The 15,671-nt window shown below is 42.1% G+C and overlaps 1 protein-coding gene across 9 annotated transcripts in view; it reads right to left on the bottom strand.

Annotated features, from left to right (window-relative positions):
• Positions 1-15,671, bottom strand: part of Nrx-1 (neurexin 1) — a 345,279-nt gene that overhangs the window by 206,018 nt on the left and 123,590 nt on the right. For all 9 annotated transcript variants that reach the window (XM_076893320.1, XM_076893321.1, XM_076893322.1 and 6 more), the window contains exon 4: positions 6,978-7,037. In XM_076893320.1, coding sequence (XP_076749435.1) covers positions 6,978-7,037 — 60 coding nt within the window. The remainder of the gene's footprint in view (positions 1-6,977; positions 7,038-15,671) is intronic.

The following is a 15,671-nucleotide window of genomic DNA, read 5'->3' as shown; positions in this document are numbered from 1 at the left end:
AAATAAATTCGTAGCAACCGTCGATTCCAAAACGTACCAAAAGTGAAAAACAAGATCCTGCTCGTAAAGAGTTAAGCGGTTACATTTCCTGGAGAAAATCCTCGCCGGATGGGGTGTCCCCGTGGGACGAGTTGGGGACGGTAAACGGCGCGCATCCGTTCTCCAGCCACAGGCTGGTGCACGAGCCTTCAAGGTCGGGTGGATGCATGGCAGAAAACGAGCGGAAGCTTTTCCCAGGGAACAAAGGAAGCGAGCAAGCCCCGGTTTTCAGTTAGAGAAGCCGCGTTAGGTAGAGGGTGTCGAGGTGCCGGTGGCTCGCACGGCCGCAACGAGGCGTGGACTGGCGAAACGGAAGCCGGGATAGCCCGGTCCACCCGTAGTTTCCGTTGGGGACGTCCTCGCGTGTCGCGTCGACGTGACCCAATATACATGCTAATACGACAGCTCTGGCCTGCCTGCGGACCGCAGGGACGTCAGGAGCTGTCCTTTGAGACGGTACCAAGCGCCTTTGAGCGTACTTCCCACCGGACCTGTCCGCCATTGCCCGCGGCTACCTCGATCGGCGACCTTTTGCCTGATCATTCCACGTAATTTGGCGAAAAGTTGCGCCTCGGATGAAATTAATTTCGATGGAGATGTGATGGTTGTCTGAGAGTTCGATGGCAACCCTCGACCAGTGAATATTAATTTGCATTACCGATTGTTCCCTAGTTCGCGCGGGCTGCGTAAGTTTAGCTTTATTTGGGTTCGTCGAGTTGTGCCAAGTCGAGTGGCTTGAAATGAAGTGCGCCAACATTGTGAACCTGTTACGTACCTAACGTGAAATGTTTGCTCGAGTTTCCGTGCTTGTCTGTAACAATTTGCGGCTCCGAATTTTCATTCAATTAGTCTTCGATATTTCTAAGAGAATTTCATTTAGGTTCCTTGTGTATAAGATTTTTATGCAATTTTCTGATATCTTATTGCTGCATAAATTCAAGAAAATCTATTTGTAATTGCTGAATATTTTGTTGTTTGAATTGTTATTGATTATAATACAAATTAATCGTAATTTTAAAGGCGAACATTTATATGGAAAAACATTGAAAAAAATAGGAGATGATATTGTTATCGTAAAATTAATGCGTAAATAGCGTGCATGAAACAAGCAAATACCAACGTACATGTGCATACGTGTAATTATACGTAATAACTTGTAATCCATTTATAGATAGAAACTTCCATTCCCTCTCACATTAACCTGGCTATAGTTACACTATCATGAGTTACTATTCTCTGATGTGCATAATGAAAATATCCATAAGTTTGTCGTTCGTGCCTAAACAGAATAGAATATTAATTAGCAAAAAAATTTTCAGGAACTCGTAATAGTATGTGCAATAAAACCATTGAGACTCGCGTCTCTGCTTGAACATTACAATCATCTACCTCGATCTGTTAACAAATTTATGCGAATGACGCTGAACTTATACTTTGTAAAGCAATCTCTTCGAACGTATGCTAAGCAGATTTAAAATACCCCCGGCTAATCCTCTCCTACATCGTTTCTTTCATCTTTCTACGTTTCCTGCCGCATTCCCAAACCAGATTGCAATCGCGAGGATCGATCAAAGTCTCTCTTGTCCCGTGGTTCATTTCCCGGTGGCATTATGTATTATCCCTTCCTTCCTTGTCGCTAATTCGATCGAGTCGATGGATGGAGCGGCTCCAACGGAAGACGTCGCTCGGTCAGGGTACGAGGCGAACCGCCAGGTGACGATAGAGCGGCTGTCACCCATTCTTCTCATGGGTGCTCGCGAGCCTTGGGTGCCATGCACCTATCTTAACAGTGTTAGTTAATCGTTACTTTAACACTGTGTTAGATTCAAAATACTGATACACGTGCGAGCTACCATTACGTGCTTCGTATGTAATTTATTTTCAACGTTGAATAGATTAAGGCTTCGTTATGTTACGTCTTCGTACGCGTGGTTCGATTCGTTTCACATAAATCGACGTAAACGTTTGTAGAAACCAAATAACTTGAGATAACTCGAAATAATGCGACTAATAAGAACGAGCTGTTAAACAGATCGCCTTTTGGACGATAGAGCGGCTGTCACCCAGTCTTCTCATGGGTGCTCGCGAGCTTTGGGTGCCATGCACCTATTTCAATAGTGTTAGTTAATCGTTACTTTAACACTGTGTTAGATTCAAAATACTGATACACGTGCGAGCTACCATTAAGTGCTTCGTATGTAATTTATGTTCAACGTTGAATAGAGTGAGGCTATATTATGTTACGTCTTCGTAAGCGTGGTTCGATTCGTTTCATATAAATCGACGTAAACGTTTGTAGAAACTGAGCAACTTGAGATAACTCGAAATAATGCGACTAATAACAACGAGCTGTTAAACAGAACGCCTTTTGGATGGCCATTACGCGGTGTAATGGCTGATGATAACAGAGCGGATAATCTCGCGTGCGAGACTCCGTGGAATGCAGACTTTGGACCACCCGTGGTGACTATTGAATTTATGATTTCTCGAGACTACCGCGATATCGAAACAAAGCGGCTGGTTAAAATGTATGAATCGTTTCGTCGCTTGATCCTCGCCGCACGGTGGCTCGTTCTGTGATTTATGGCGGGTGTTTAGGCTGATTCGCCTGGTTGGGATTTAGGTTGAGACTCGCGGAGCCTTGTACGGTGTAACGCTTTTGATAAGCGACATCGCGGGGTGCGTGTCGGGGAAACTCGAGATATTTCAACGTGAAACAAATATTTGTGCGAATGCAATTTATATCAGATTCGTGGATGCGAAACGGGGGACGACCAGCCATCTTGATCAATCGCACTTACCCCTGGCATCGCGTTGCAATATTTTTTAATTCAAACTTGCATTATCATGTTGAAATATTTTCTGAAGGCTCTATATTCAACGTCGTATCCTCTCGAAGAGTCGCAAAATATTTTTACACCAATTTTATTATATTTAACGCGTCATCTAAGAGTTTCATTAATTAAAACGAGATTTATTTCAGTCGCTGGTGGTATCACCGTGGCCAAAAGCAGACGTTCAAATCCGTTTAGGTGTTCGCACGGTCGCAAACGAATTAGTTCGAAATCGTGGATGGGTTCACCAGCGTACAAAAGACTTAGCAGCATAGCGCGGGGCGAATTGCATTATTGGGGAACATTTCGTGCGACAATTCACCGATGCAGCGAGTGTAATCGTACGGTCGCCAACGGTGTAAACTAAATGTATGTCGATGCGGCTATTTGGGCGAGGTTAGGTCAACCCTGGCCCTTCGTATCAATAGCGGCTCTACGCCGATGCAGTGTTTAGTCGTTAATTTGCATACCTCCCGAGGTACCAGTGCATTTCAAACGACTATTGGTTAGAGCGGACTCAAGTTATTCCTGCGTTCGACTAATTAAATCGCGTACGATCTTGTAACGACACGCAATAATCTCTCAATCGGCAATTCGATTCGAATCGAGTTCGCGTTCAACTCGAAATTAAACGGACTCGTGGACGTTTCGTACAATTGCTGCGAATTCGATAAATCTCGATCTCTGCGTCGCGTCCAAGGAACAGAAGAGCCTGATGACATTCAACAAATTTTACAATCAACGTAACTGGTCCATCGTCCACAGTCAGACTCGCGTATTTCACGCCAAGAATAATTCCCAGTTAACGAACACGTTATTTCGTTAATTTCCATGGAAAGCCCGTATTTACATAAGAGAAGGGATTTTAATTATCCGCAGTTAACATCTGGGGTCCACTTGTACTGTGTCAAAGCGAGGCAAGCTAGCCACGAGCGTTCTCGTCGATTTTTCATCGAGTCGCGCCACCAGCAGCGCCAGCAAGGCCATCTAGTCCAACCCCACGAATTTCTGCGTGAAAAACTTAATTAGCGACTGTCCCACCCCCAACGACGCCATCGTTCACCCTCCAGCCTGCATTCGCGTCAGACATCTGCTAACAACGCAACAAAACGACCGTTTATAATCTACGATCAACCCTGGTGGCGCGGTCGAGAGAGCCAGTGAACCACCCCTAACCCCTTTTCGACCCTCCCTTTCTCCTCTGCGTTGCAATTTCTCTCACGGCGCACGCTACTGCGGTATAAATCCCGAGCGGAGGGAATATTACGTCCTAGTGGTCGCGCTGTGGAACTTTAAACTTCCCTTACTACCCCTCGCTGTAGCTAAACCCGCATTTTTAACTGTTTCACCAAACGCACGTGAAAGTATTTTCGTTCTCACTCTATTTTTCTCCTCTGAGGGTACACAGTTTTTCTATTTCGTTGTCTTTCAATGGATTCTACTCGACTTTCCTTCATAGTAATTCGTCGATTTTCAAATAAAAATTAATTTAAACAGTCTTCCTTGGAGACAAGAGGTATAGTTGATTCTAATGGCGTGAATGAACTGGTTTATACTTACGCTCGCTCAGTATGTGGCATTAATCATCCCCTATTTTTCGTTGCCAGGTTCGACACGTAAATACAGCGACAGAAATAGGGTTATCAGAGTTTTTTGTATTAATCATACTCGATTCGTCATACGTTATCTAATTTCGACATCGTAAAGCGTACTTAATTAGTAAGCTTGCAATTGCATTTAAACGAGGTATTTACCACACTTTTACATAACGTAAGTGTGTGTGTTCTTTTGTTTTAATTCTGGACTGAACTGTTTGTACTTCAGCGAGACTAGACTTTCTGTTCCACTTTTAAAGCTACTGTTGCCATTCATCACTCGCTCTACGATAGGAAGAAACGCTTTACTACATTACAATTCTTTAATATCGTCTTACAAAGTTCTGAAACTTCATGTTTCTTTTCGTGTTCTAATGAGACACGCGAAATACTTGACCAAGATTGAAAATAATTAATCGTAACACGAAGTACTTTTAATCCTCTCAAACTAAATGCATCTCAGTCTAAAGCAGACATTCACGCTCGTACAGGTAAATCATTCAGCAATTTGTGCGGTTCACGCAGCGGCGTATCAGGGACCAGTAAACAACGGAAACAAAAGAGGCAAGGCTGTAGAACGTGAACGACGTTTCCGTGAGTGGTAATGCCAATGTGTAATGGATTTTTTGTTTAGAGAAATCCCGAATGAATCGCAGAGCTAATTACCATACGAGACGCAGCGGGCGCGCGGGGTGGCGCGCTTTCGCACAATGCGTCTTCATTGGAAACAAATCTGGGCACAAAGGGATGAATTACGGCCGGTCAGGATTGCCGCATCGCTTTTGAATTTCGAGCTTGAATTCCGTTCCTGCGTCGAGCCAGGCCCGCCCTTTGTACGTTAAATTGTTCCAGCCACCCCCCAGCGCTCGCATCTCTGCACCCGTTCGATATCAAATGAACACTAATAAACGCGTTAATTTTCGTATGCTCGAAAGACACTCGAACGAGTGAAATATATGAATCACTTTGCGAAAAGAAACATCAATAAAATGCTTAACCAGAAACACGAATAACAACCCCTTCGACGATCTGAATACTTTCTTCAACTGTTCCAAAGTGCTGAGAACAAGTTGCAACAGAACGAATATATAAATCGTGGTTTCTAAAAGTAAAACGAACCACAGAAAGCCAGATTCAATTGTCGACCGATTTGTTAGCGAAAGTGCGACGAGTTGGGTCGTGTGAAAAGCAAGGCGAATCGGAATTAACACGCTCCTCGCTTCCTCTTGTTCGATAGCGGTTGGAAATCGAGCGAGCTGCGATAACTTAAGGGGCTCTGGCCGTGGGATCTATATCGAGGGGTATCCGCGTCCTATGGTGAATGATCAATTAATCAAACTAACGAGGTGCGATTTATCTTACTCCCAGCCGCGGCGCACCGGGAGCTAAGATTAGAAAGAATGCAAGGCAATTTACCGATTAATCTCCACGTTGACGTTGCTTGAAATTTCGCGGATTATTTATCGGCCACGGTTTTACCATTAAATCATTGTCCACGGTACTTGTAACCGGCGTCTAGCCATGTTAATTGCAACGCTGCAGTTGAGCCGCGTTATATATCGCCAGGAGAAATTGGGGAAAGCCTTATTATCTTCGCGAGCGTAACAAATGGCGCCGTATCTCGTCTATTTTTACTTCGATAATGTATGGCTGTTACTCTCGAAGTATCGTCTCGCGCTCTAATTTGAATCTCGACGATCAACTGACACGGTTTGCGTAAATTGGACAAATTTACTTCGTGTATCTGTTCTTCTTCGAACGCTCGAATGATCTCTACGAATAACGTTTGAGCATAAAAAGTGGGTTAGAGGAAATATTTCATTCGAATGGTGAAGGTACTATTAAGCAATAAGGAATTTAATAATACTCGAACCTCATTAATCAGCAGAATGGCGTGCGAACGCTCGCGGCTGCTGCACTTTCCTTGCTTCCATACTGAACAACGTATAATACATTTTACAGGACGATTAAATATTTCTATAATTAAACAGCACATTCTCAGTTTAAAACCAACACGTTTCGCTCAAGCATTCTATACTTATTTCAATTACAAATACACCAACGAGATGCTACATACAATATCTTCACACTTATCACACACCATCGACACCAAACAGATCAATCCATGATCCTTTACCAAACTGTCAAACTACCCAAGATATGTTCGTGACAGACGCTCGATAAATTACCAGCCATCTCGAGTAATTCGTCAACACGAGTCGCGAACAATCAGAGACACGGAAGTTGATCGTGTCACGAAAATACCCAGGCTCAGAGTTACTGGGGACAGGGATGCGAACAGGAAAGATACGACAAGGGTGGCCTCTCTACCTACTCTAGCGAGTGAACGTGGGCGATACTGGTCCAGGTGCGCAAGAATTATGCGACGTCGTACGGAATGCATTAACGAGAGCTACGAACTACTCATCAATATGTACTAGCTGTACCACTAGCCAGGCCTGGGCCACATTATCGTGGTCCCTTTAGCTTAGTAATTAGCGTGACTCACTGTATTCCCACGCCCAGTAATCATCAGCGCCCGCCGTAGGCAGCACCGTGCTCCATGCTTCTATGTGTAAACAGAAAGAAGGAAAGAACGGAAGTAGAAAAAACTGAACCATGCCGTGTGCGAGTGCGGTCGGATAAGCGATATTATCGTAAAACCTTCCCACTAGGATAGAAATTGGAATTATACGCGAAAGATCAGAAACTTTGTGCGCCCTTTAGACGTCGATTTCATAATTCTATTTAAACGATTATTTTTTAGATATCGTTCGTTGAATAGAAACCAGTTTATTATAATCTCGAGTGTATAATTAAAATGATTGAATCGAATTTTGATTTAAAAAACAACCCTATTTCTTGTTAGATTAGATACATGGATCACTGTATTTCGTTTCTTTTCCCAGGAAGGCAAGAAGCATAGCGAACAGTTTGAAACTCCTGTTTTTCTTACGCTAAACAACTCTCGAACAATGTTCGAGCCACAAATTACCAGCGACTTATCCGGCGCGTAAAACACACCCCCAACAGCAGTGATACGATACGCGGGATCGAAAATACATTTTCCGTTTCTTCCTCCTCGGCTGCGGACGAATTATCGCGTCTCCGTGGCTCGTAAAAACGTAATAATCCGTATTCTGGTCGGTACACAAGCCTGCTGCCTGCGAATCCATCGATGCGAGCTAATTTCGCTTTGCAACCCCCTCTGAACCGCCGGAATTTCCACGGAAATGTTTTCCCCTTCCGATCGCGGCGAGCCGTTAACCGTGTCGTAATATCCTGGGGATCGAGCTGCGCGCTGTGTTTAAAATTTCACGAACGATGATCAAGGGTTAATAGAAACAATTAAACCCGCTTGTACCTCGTGAAATTTCCGACCATTAATCATGGCCATCCGACGCGGCATTTAAATGTGTCGCGTCGTGTGGCAATTTCTGTGCAGGAATCGTATAAACTGCGATAGATTTAGCGATACGTTCTGAAGGATTTCTTTTTTAATTACAGACAATCGAGTAACTGCAAAATTAACATGTATCATTCATTAAAATATCTATTCCATTGTCGATCGAAGAAATTAATTCAGATTACAAGAATAATCGCTTGAACAAATAATTAAATTTCATTCTAATGTTATATGTTTCACGTTATTAATTTTATTAAGAAAGAATAGAAAAGTTTCAGTATAAAATCAATTCACTTTCTACGAGTGTAACCAATAACGCGTATGATATACATGTGTATTGCCACGTTAAATTAGCTAACGGAGAAATAAATGCGAGGTATCGCGCAACGGACGCGACACGGCGTCGAATCGCGTGGTTGACGCGTCGCGTCATTATTTAAAATAATTGGGTAAACGTTTGTACCCCGTCGAACTTCAAATACTTCAACGATAGGTGCTATTTCTTTTTCATTTCGATCGGTTTACACCGAATCGCGCGGCCACGGAAAACAATAGCCACCAGCTGATACTCAAACAGCGGCGCGCCGTCGTGTCAGTAAAATCCAGCAACGAATCGTGACTATTTTGGCTGAATTAATTCAACGTTCACGGCCAGGAATTACAAGCAGATCATGGTCGGATCGGTAAACCATGACTAAACGGTACTATTAACTAATTGACGCACTAAAAGTCAGCGTCGTTAATCCTCGTGGCACGCGTTGTTCCGTTCGAGACCGTCCCACCGTGAATTTGACGAAACGAACGGTCATTAAAACGTGTAAATTTTTTATTTCGACAAATACGATTGCATATGTAAATTCAATCGTTATCGCAGTTAATTATTATGAAATATGCTTTTAACGTTATTACGTGGTAAAATGAATTATGAGAATTATTAATACCATTAATTGCTTGATGGATATTCATTGATTATATTTGTTTGAATTTCTTTTATGTATTCTATATTTTTGAAAATATATATGATTATTACTTATTTATAATACAATGTATCTGTAGAGGAATTTTAGTTGTCGTTTCGTAGAAAATACGAGGCTATTGCATCGAGCTATAAGTATGTCTGACCATACACCGTTCGATACTACTTACTATCTTCGCTGATTTTATATTTCCGTGTCTCGTTCTGTATTATTGCAAATCTATTTTGATTTTTATGATATGTATTTCTACACTCCTCTAAAGTCTAAACGAACAGCAAGTTAGTAACATTTTATTTATTTAAATGCAATATAATTATCCTTTGTCGTATTTTCGTAACGCCAACTTTCTTAGATTAATTTTGTTACATTAGACTTAATCGCAGAAGAAATCGTTGCACGACAAAGGATAATCAACCAATTCTTCTGCAATTAATTCTAACTAATAAAATTAATCGAAAAAAGTTTGCATTACAAAAATTTCTTCGTACAAACAATTTTTCTCAAAAGGAAAGTAAAAAAATTCTCACTAATTCCCTTTATACGTTACTGTTGACTAATCCACAGAATTCTTTCGACATTTTATATCCCCAAATTACTGGCGACCAGTTTTATGATATTATCCAATAAAAGCATTTTGTTAATCACGGTTTCGTTACGTAATCCAATAGAGAAATATGCAACCGCAGTCAATAGAAATTAACAGGTGTATTCCTGGCGTAGCTGCACGGAATTCCGCGAAATATAGGTCGACGATCAATTGTCCTCGGGGACTGGAAACTTGCTATACATCGATCGGTAACAATAAACTTAATACTGCTACTTCTACTTCAGACTCGGTTATCGAACAATTTCGTATACCCACGCCTTTATAACATGCACTCTGCCTCGTAAATCAAACTTGAGAAAGTTTCGCCTCATACCAGACTGCAAATCAATTCCATCTTCTTTATTAATTGAGAAATAAACTTGTACGATTTAATATCACGATGCAGCATTTTGGAATTTTTTAAGAACGTCAAAAATCATTTAATGAGATGGCACGATTAATTTTTGGCTTCAGTACATTCGACTTGTACCGATTTTATATACGCGCGTATGTATGAGGAAGCATGTGCGTGGCCATTGCTGTTAATTGAAACAGATCGATAGAAAATAGCCTGCGGTGGTTGTATCTAGTATCCATTATTCAACTGATTCTAATAGCAGAAGTAATAATTGCATTGCTCGTTAATTTTGCCCTTCCCAATATAATTGGTCTAAAATTTCGAATATTTGGCGGAACGACTTAAGAAAGCAATTTTATGCTTTTTGTAAGATACTAGTGCTACCAATTATTTTCTGTACAGGCTATTTTATAATGTATTGTACTGGGAGCAACGCCTACCTCTTATTTCTCTCTTCTTACTGGTGCACGGGGAAGAGTAATTGTCAAAAATAAATTAATTAAAAGGCCGACGGGAGTTGGGCAAAGTTGTAGAATAGGTAAAAGGCGTGCCAGTTCGCTGTGTTCACCAGTAGAACTGGGTCAACAATCAACGATCTTAAGGAGGAAAATACCACCCCCGCAATTTAGCCGGCACGATGTTCGCCATTCTCATTTACCAGCATCCACTAATTTGTCTATTTCATTTGACTGTTTCATTACACCGACAAATGTTTTGCTAATTCGCCTCATAACTCGTATCTGCTCCCCGCCGTGGGATCACGGGGTCGTTTCTAAACAAACGACGAATCGTTTGTTATAATCAGCTCGTCTGCTCGTCGCTAAGTAGGATAACAAATTCTGTTCAACTTCACGTTCCACGTTTGGCTGTATATAACGTTGTTGCTCGCTGCTTTTCAAAGAATTTAGAAATTTAAATAGCGCGATTTTAAAAAAAAATTTATATTTATACTTAAAATATTTCGAACTTCCTGCAAACAATGTGCTTTCTATATTTTTCTGCTCCTGTAAACTTGCGATCCACTGTCCAAGTTAAGAAATATTTTCAGTTCAAATGTATGCTTGAAATAGAGATGAGAAATAAATGTTGTTAATGCCAAACGTCTGCTGCAACTTCTATGATACAAATAATGGCTCGCGTGGCCGCTATCCACGCGATTCGTGCAATGTGAAACGTAGCGCCAGTGTCACGCAGTGATCCGCTGTGCCAATATGAAATTATCTATTCACAGCGCCTACAATGCCACCCCTTCGACCACAAAGGGGTGAACAATCAAATCGAGATTTTAATCAGGACGGAACCGATCGATTGTAATCAGAGCCGCTGTTGGCCTCGATATAATCACTGATTGATTCGTTCGAGGGGTGTATGGAAATGCATGGCGCGCCATGTGACAGGGGTATGTAGGTCGACAGTCAAACAGTCTTGAGGAAGACTCTAACGAAGCCGATGCCAACATTCCTCGCTCATTCTGTAGCCTGTTTATCGTCGACATTATCATCGAACCGTTTCCATTCCACTCGTCGAACGATCGATCTTTATCGAGATTCTCGTTGTTACGAGATGGCACGAGGAAACGAGGCTTTCCACCATGCTTATCGAGTAACAAGCTTCTCCATTCGACGATGGAGCGAACTGCGTTGAGGTTAAGAAGACGAAAATAAATTTCTTCTTTTAATACAACGAGGGTATTCTCGAAAACAGACAAAGTGATTTGTTAACCATCTCTTCTTCCTCTCATATCTTCAACAATTCACCAAAAACTTGCGTCTCGAACGTGCACTCATCATCCGTCCCAGCAACTTCGATTACAATTCGATTAGCGCGGCTTCATCGCAGATAACGGTTGACGAATGGCAACGCGACGGGTTTCGCGAGCAATGGCCACTCCCTGGTCTCATCAGAGTCGCGTAATTACAGCGAAAGTTAAGCCAGGCCGAGTTTCTCGTGGAATTTTTCAACGTTCCCCCGTTAACAGCTTTTTCCAACGCCGCGATTGTCCTTCTGAAAGGCGGTCGTTACGCGCGATATAACGTAATTTCCACCGGTTTAATGACCACGTTGAGGCTCCGTGTCAGGGCTGCCCGCGGATAGGAAAGGGGTGGCGGACGATGAAACGGCGACGGGACACACCGGTTACGATGGGAACGCGAGAAGAAAAACGAACCCCCGCAGGATTTATTAGGGTCAGAATAATCAGTCCGCTGGGATCTCTTACAAATAACGCGGAGGAGAGCGACGCTTTTACACCGTGGGGGTAGCAAAAAAAAAAAAAGAATCTCGCAAAAGGATCGGGGTGCATGAGGCTGGAAGGGGTAGTCGCGATGATTTCTCTCGCCGTGAGGTATTCTTCTGCGCGCGAGGAAATTTGACAAACCATTACGGGTGTAATTATACCCGCCAAAGGAAATCTGCTTTTAACGACCGTTTTCTCTGATACCTTCGCGTTTTATTCGACAGAAAAACACTCGTGACGAGACGAAATGAATTATCTTCTTTCTATTATTTTCCTTTTTGTCATTCGCTTTCGTTACGGCTGACTCTTATGATTCGAATAATTTTTAATTCATTTATTGTGTCGTTAGTTGTTTGGATAATTATGTTCTCTATAGTTTTGTTTATTAATTCAGTAATGTTTGGAGTGAATTTTGATCAATTTTCCTCGACTGTTTATCGATATGTAAATATCAGTGTTGTTTCGTGTACAAACGACAGATCGACCAAGCCTGATCCATTATTTGCGTATGAAATAAATCATCGATCAATTGCCATCTGTTTGCTAACAAAAAGAGTCCCTTTTTCGTTCTATTGAATATGAAATAAAAAATAGCTGCATTCGTTGCAAATCTATCATGCCACTCTTCAATCCCCATTTAATTTACATAGAAATTCCAGTATTGCATGCTAATATTCTTTTATACACCCCAATCGTAAATATATTATTGGACTATTATTTTGACAGAAATAGTTCCTCAGACTAAGGAACCACCCCAGCTCTGCCACTTGGGGTGCACCTCAGCCCCTCGAATTTATCAAAGAAACAAGACATGCTGTACGAATCGCTCGATGAAGCAGTATTTTAATCATAAAATAAAGCATTTCTTACTTATACCCCATTTCCAACATACATCCTATTTCATTCTATTTCCATCATTTCTTATGCTCTTCTCGTTCTCTACTTTTCTGCCAGAAGAATTTATCCAATTCGAAAGGAGAAATGCATCTTCGAATGCGAATGAAGTGGCTCGCGCCATCGACGAGAAGAGTTCCTCATCTTTTATTCCATAAGAATAGCCTCTGTTTCGAGGTTCTCGCGATTCGAGGCGAAAGTGAAAAACCATCTCGCGAGGAGGAAGTTCGTCGAGTTACCAGGGAGGGTGCGCACGCCTTTGCTCGCGGACGAAGTAATTTGTTGCCTCCGACTTGACAACTGTTTAATTTAAACGGACCCCTCGCGAGAGCCCTCGCGCCACAGTAAGTTAAAAGCGAACTCGTTCGAAAGTACGGAGTTAAGGACGCGTTTAAATGCAGCGCGGAATAAGGTTCGAGGCGAGCCGCTTTTTCCCCATTCGAAATGGCCCGCACGCACGCGAGCCCAAAGTTAGAAACGAATGCACGATTGTTTAACAATCGGGCTTGAAGATAATGAAAGGGGAACAGACTGTTATCTGCGTAAAAGGTCAAAAGTTATGACACGGAACGGTGGAGGGAGAACAATTTGTTAAACAGCTGTGTACATACAATCGTACGCGGTGTCCAATTTCACTTTGCTACAAAGATTACACCGCGTTCAAAGTATGCAAATTTCACCAATTATCCACGAGACCACCACGTACGAATATATTTTTACACCAAAAATTAACATCCCAAAATTGCAACGCATTCTCACGAAATCAATTACAAAAAAAAAGAAACGAAAAAAATTGCAAACGAAACTCTTGCAACCCCCGATTAGTCATGCGATCAACCCTTTCCCAGGTCGCTAACTTCGAGAATCAGTGCCGCGAGTTTTCTAAACGCGACGAGAGTTCCAAGATAAAAGTTCCCAGCTTATTCAAACGTATGATAATGAGAGAGGGTGGCTCGTCGCGGAAGGGGTGAAACTCGCGTGAATTCATTGTCGCGTGACGGCCAGCCTTTTTCAGGATGGTAACAAACGAGCAACAAAGCGGAGAGGGTCGATCCTGGCAACCATGTGACGGCATTAGCACGTAAGTGCATTCAGAAGTTTCGCGTCGCATAGTAAATCGCAATTAAAATAAATCCCAGCGGCTGGTCGCTCGCGGAGGAACATTGCACCCCCGCTCGCGTGGGACGCGGGCTTTTAAATCCGTCGAGACGTGATCTCGCATTCTTCGAGGCTTCTTCGCGGGGGAGCGTGTCTCTCGACTGATTCGCCAGCTTGGATTAAATTAACCCTGCGTCTTTGTTAAGTTAAGTGGCTGGCTGTTGTTCTCGTGTGCCCAACGGATTTGGTTGTTCGCGTTCCATGGTGCTCCACGCTTGTGCGACAATCTTAACGTTTTATTAGAATCAGATTTAATAATACTTTTAAGTTTTCGTGTTTCTTGAACTATCAGAGAAGTCAAAGATGCTCGAAGTGTATTTTGTGGTATTTTGTAATGTGGCGACCATTATAGTTGCCTTTGCACCCCGTGGCGCAGGGTGGAAGAGAAGACTTGACTCTCGAAGCGAAGAGACTGGAGACATTAAACATATGTTTGACTCCAAACTTTCTCTTCGTCTTCGAGGGTTAAGGATGTTCTCCACGAACATGCCCCCTCCTTTTTAACACTGAAACGAGGGGCAAAAATAGATATAATGCGAAGGAAAAGAGCCCTCAGGAGTTAGTTAAGATTTGAGCGGCATAGCATCCAGACATAGAGCGAGCATAGAGTTTGTTATCTGTTAAAATAAATTATTTGTTTTGTTATTCCAAAGAATCATTATGCAACCTCATCCACGTAGGTTTGCCAAAGTAAATTTGCTGTGATTTATTTCTGGAAGTTTTTCAGAAGTTTTTTTAATGAAATAATAGCCGTGAAGTGCGCGAGAGAATTATCACGAGTTTCTATAAATAATGAAAATTTGGTTGCTAGAGATTGGAGCGTCGAAAGGGGTAGTGGGATGATCGATATCGCTTTTTAGGAGAAACTCGAGTTGGCACGGCATTAACGGATTAACAACGCGGAAAGTGTAGCGGTGTAAAAGGCCGATTGCGAAAAGGGGTCGCGTCGGTATCGCGATTAATTGGATTGTATGCTCGAGTTGCGTCCCCGGAATGAGCGGGACGCGAAATATTTCTGCGATATTCCGAGCACTCGTTCGACGCTGCGATAACAAATCGTACTTCCCCCCCGCGTGCAGACGACGGAAAATTCTGTTATTGAAAAGCGGCGGCGTTAAAACCGAGCGTGCATTTTACCATTTCCACGTGCTATGCATCCTCGTTATCGTCTGGCATTGTCGGGAAACACGGGACTGAAGTAAGTTCTCGCTGGTATTTTGAAAATTAAATATTTTCCGACCTTGCGAGGGGATTATTTCTTCATCATTTTCAAGCGATACGTCTATTTTGTAATTTTAGTGGGAGAAGATAATTTTAATAATAGCAGAATTATTCATAACTAATTAAAATATGAAAATAATTATCAAGTATAAAACAGTGGATAATGAGCGAGGATTGTGTCGATGCTATTTGCTAATGTGTACGATATATAAATTAATATTTTAACAGCGTTTAGAGATCCTCAGATTTTCATCATTTATCATTTTAATATTTGTGCCTTTATTACAGATCCATCGTTGCTTTATCATTTCATTAAACGACTCGAATTTCACTTATCAATTATTATAAATTTGAATATTGCATGTAC

The sequence above is a fragment of the Xylocopa sonorina genome, chromosome 4 (genome assembly GCF_050948175.1).
Source record: "Xylocopa sonorina isolate GNS202 chromosome 4, iyXylSono1_principal, whole genome shotgun sequence".
Lineage (NCBI taxonomy): Eukaryota > Metazoa > Arthropoda > Insecta > Hymenoptera > Apidae > Xylocopa > Xylocopa sonorina.
Note: the sequence above shows the minus strand (reverse complement) of the source record. Positions and strands in the feature narration are given on the sequence as shown.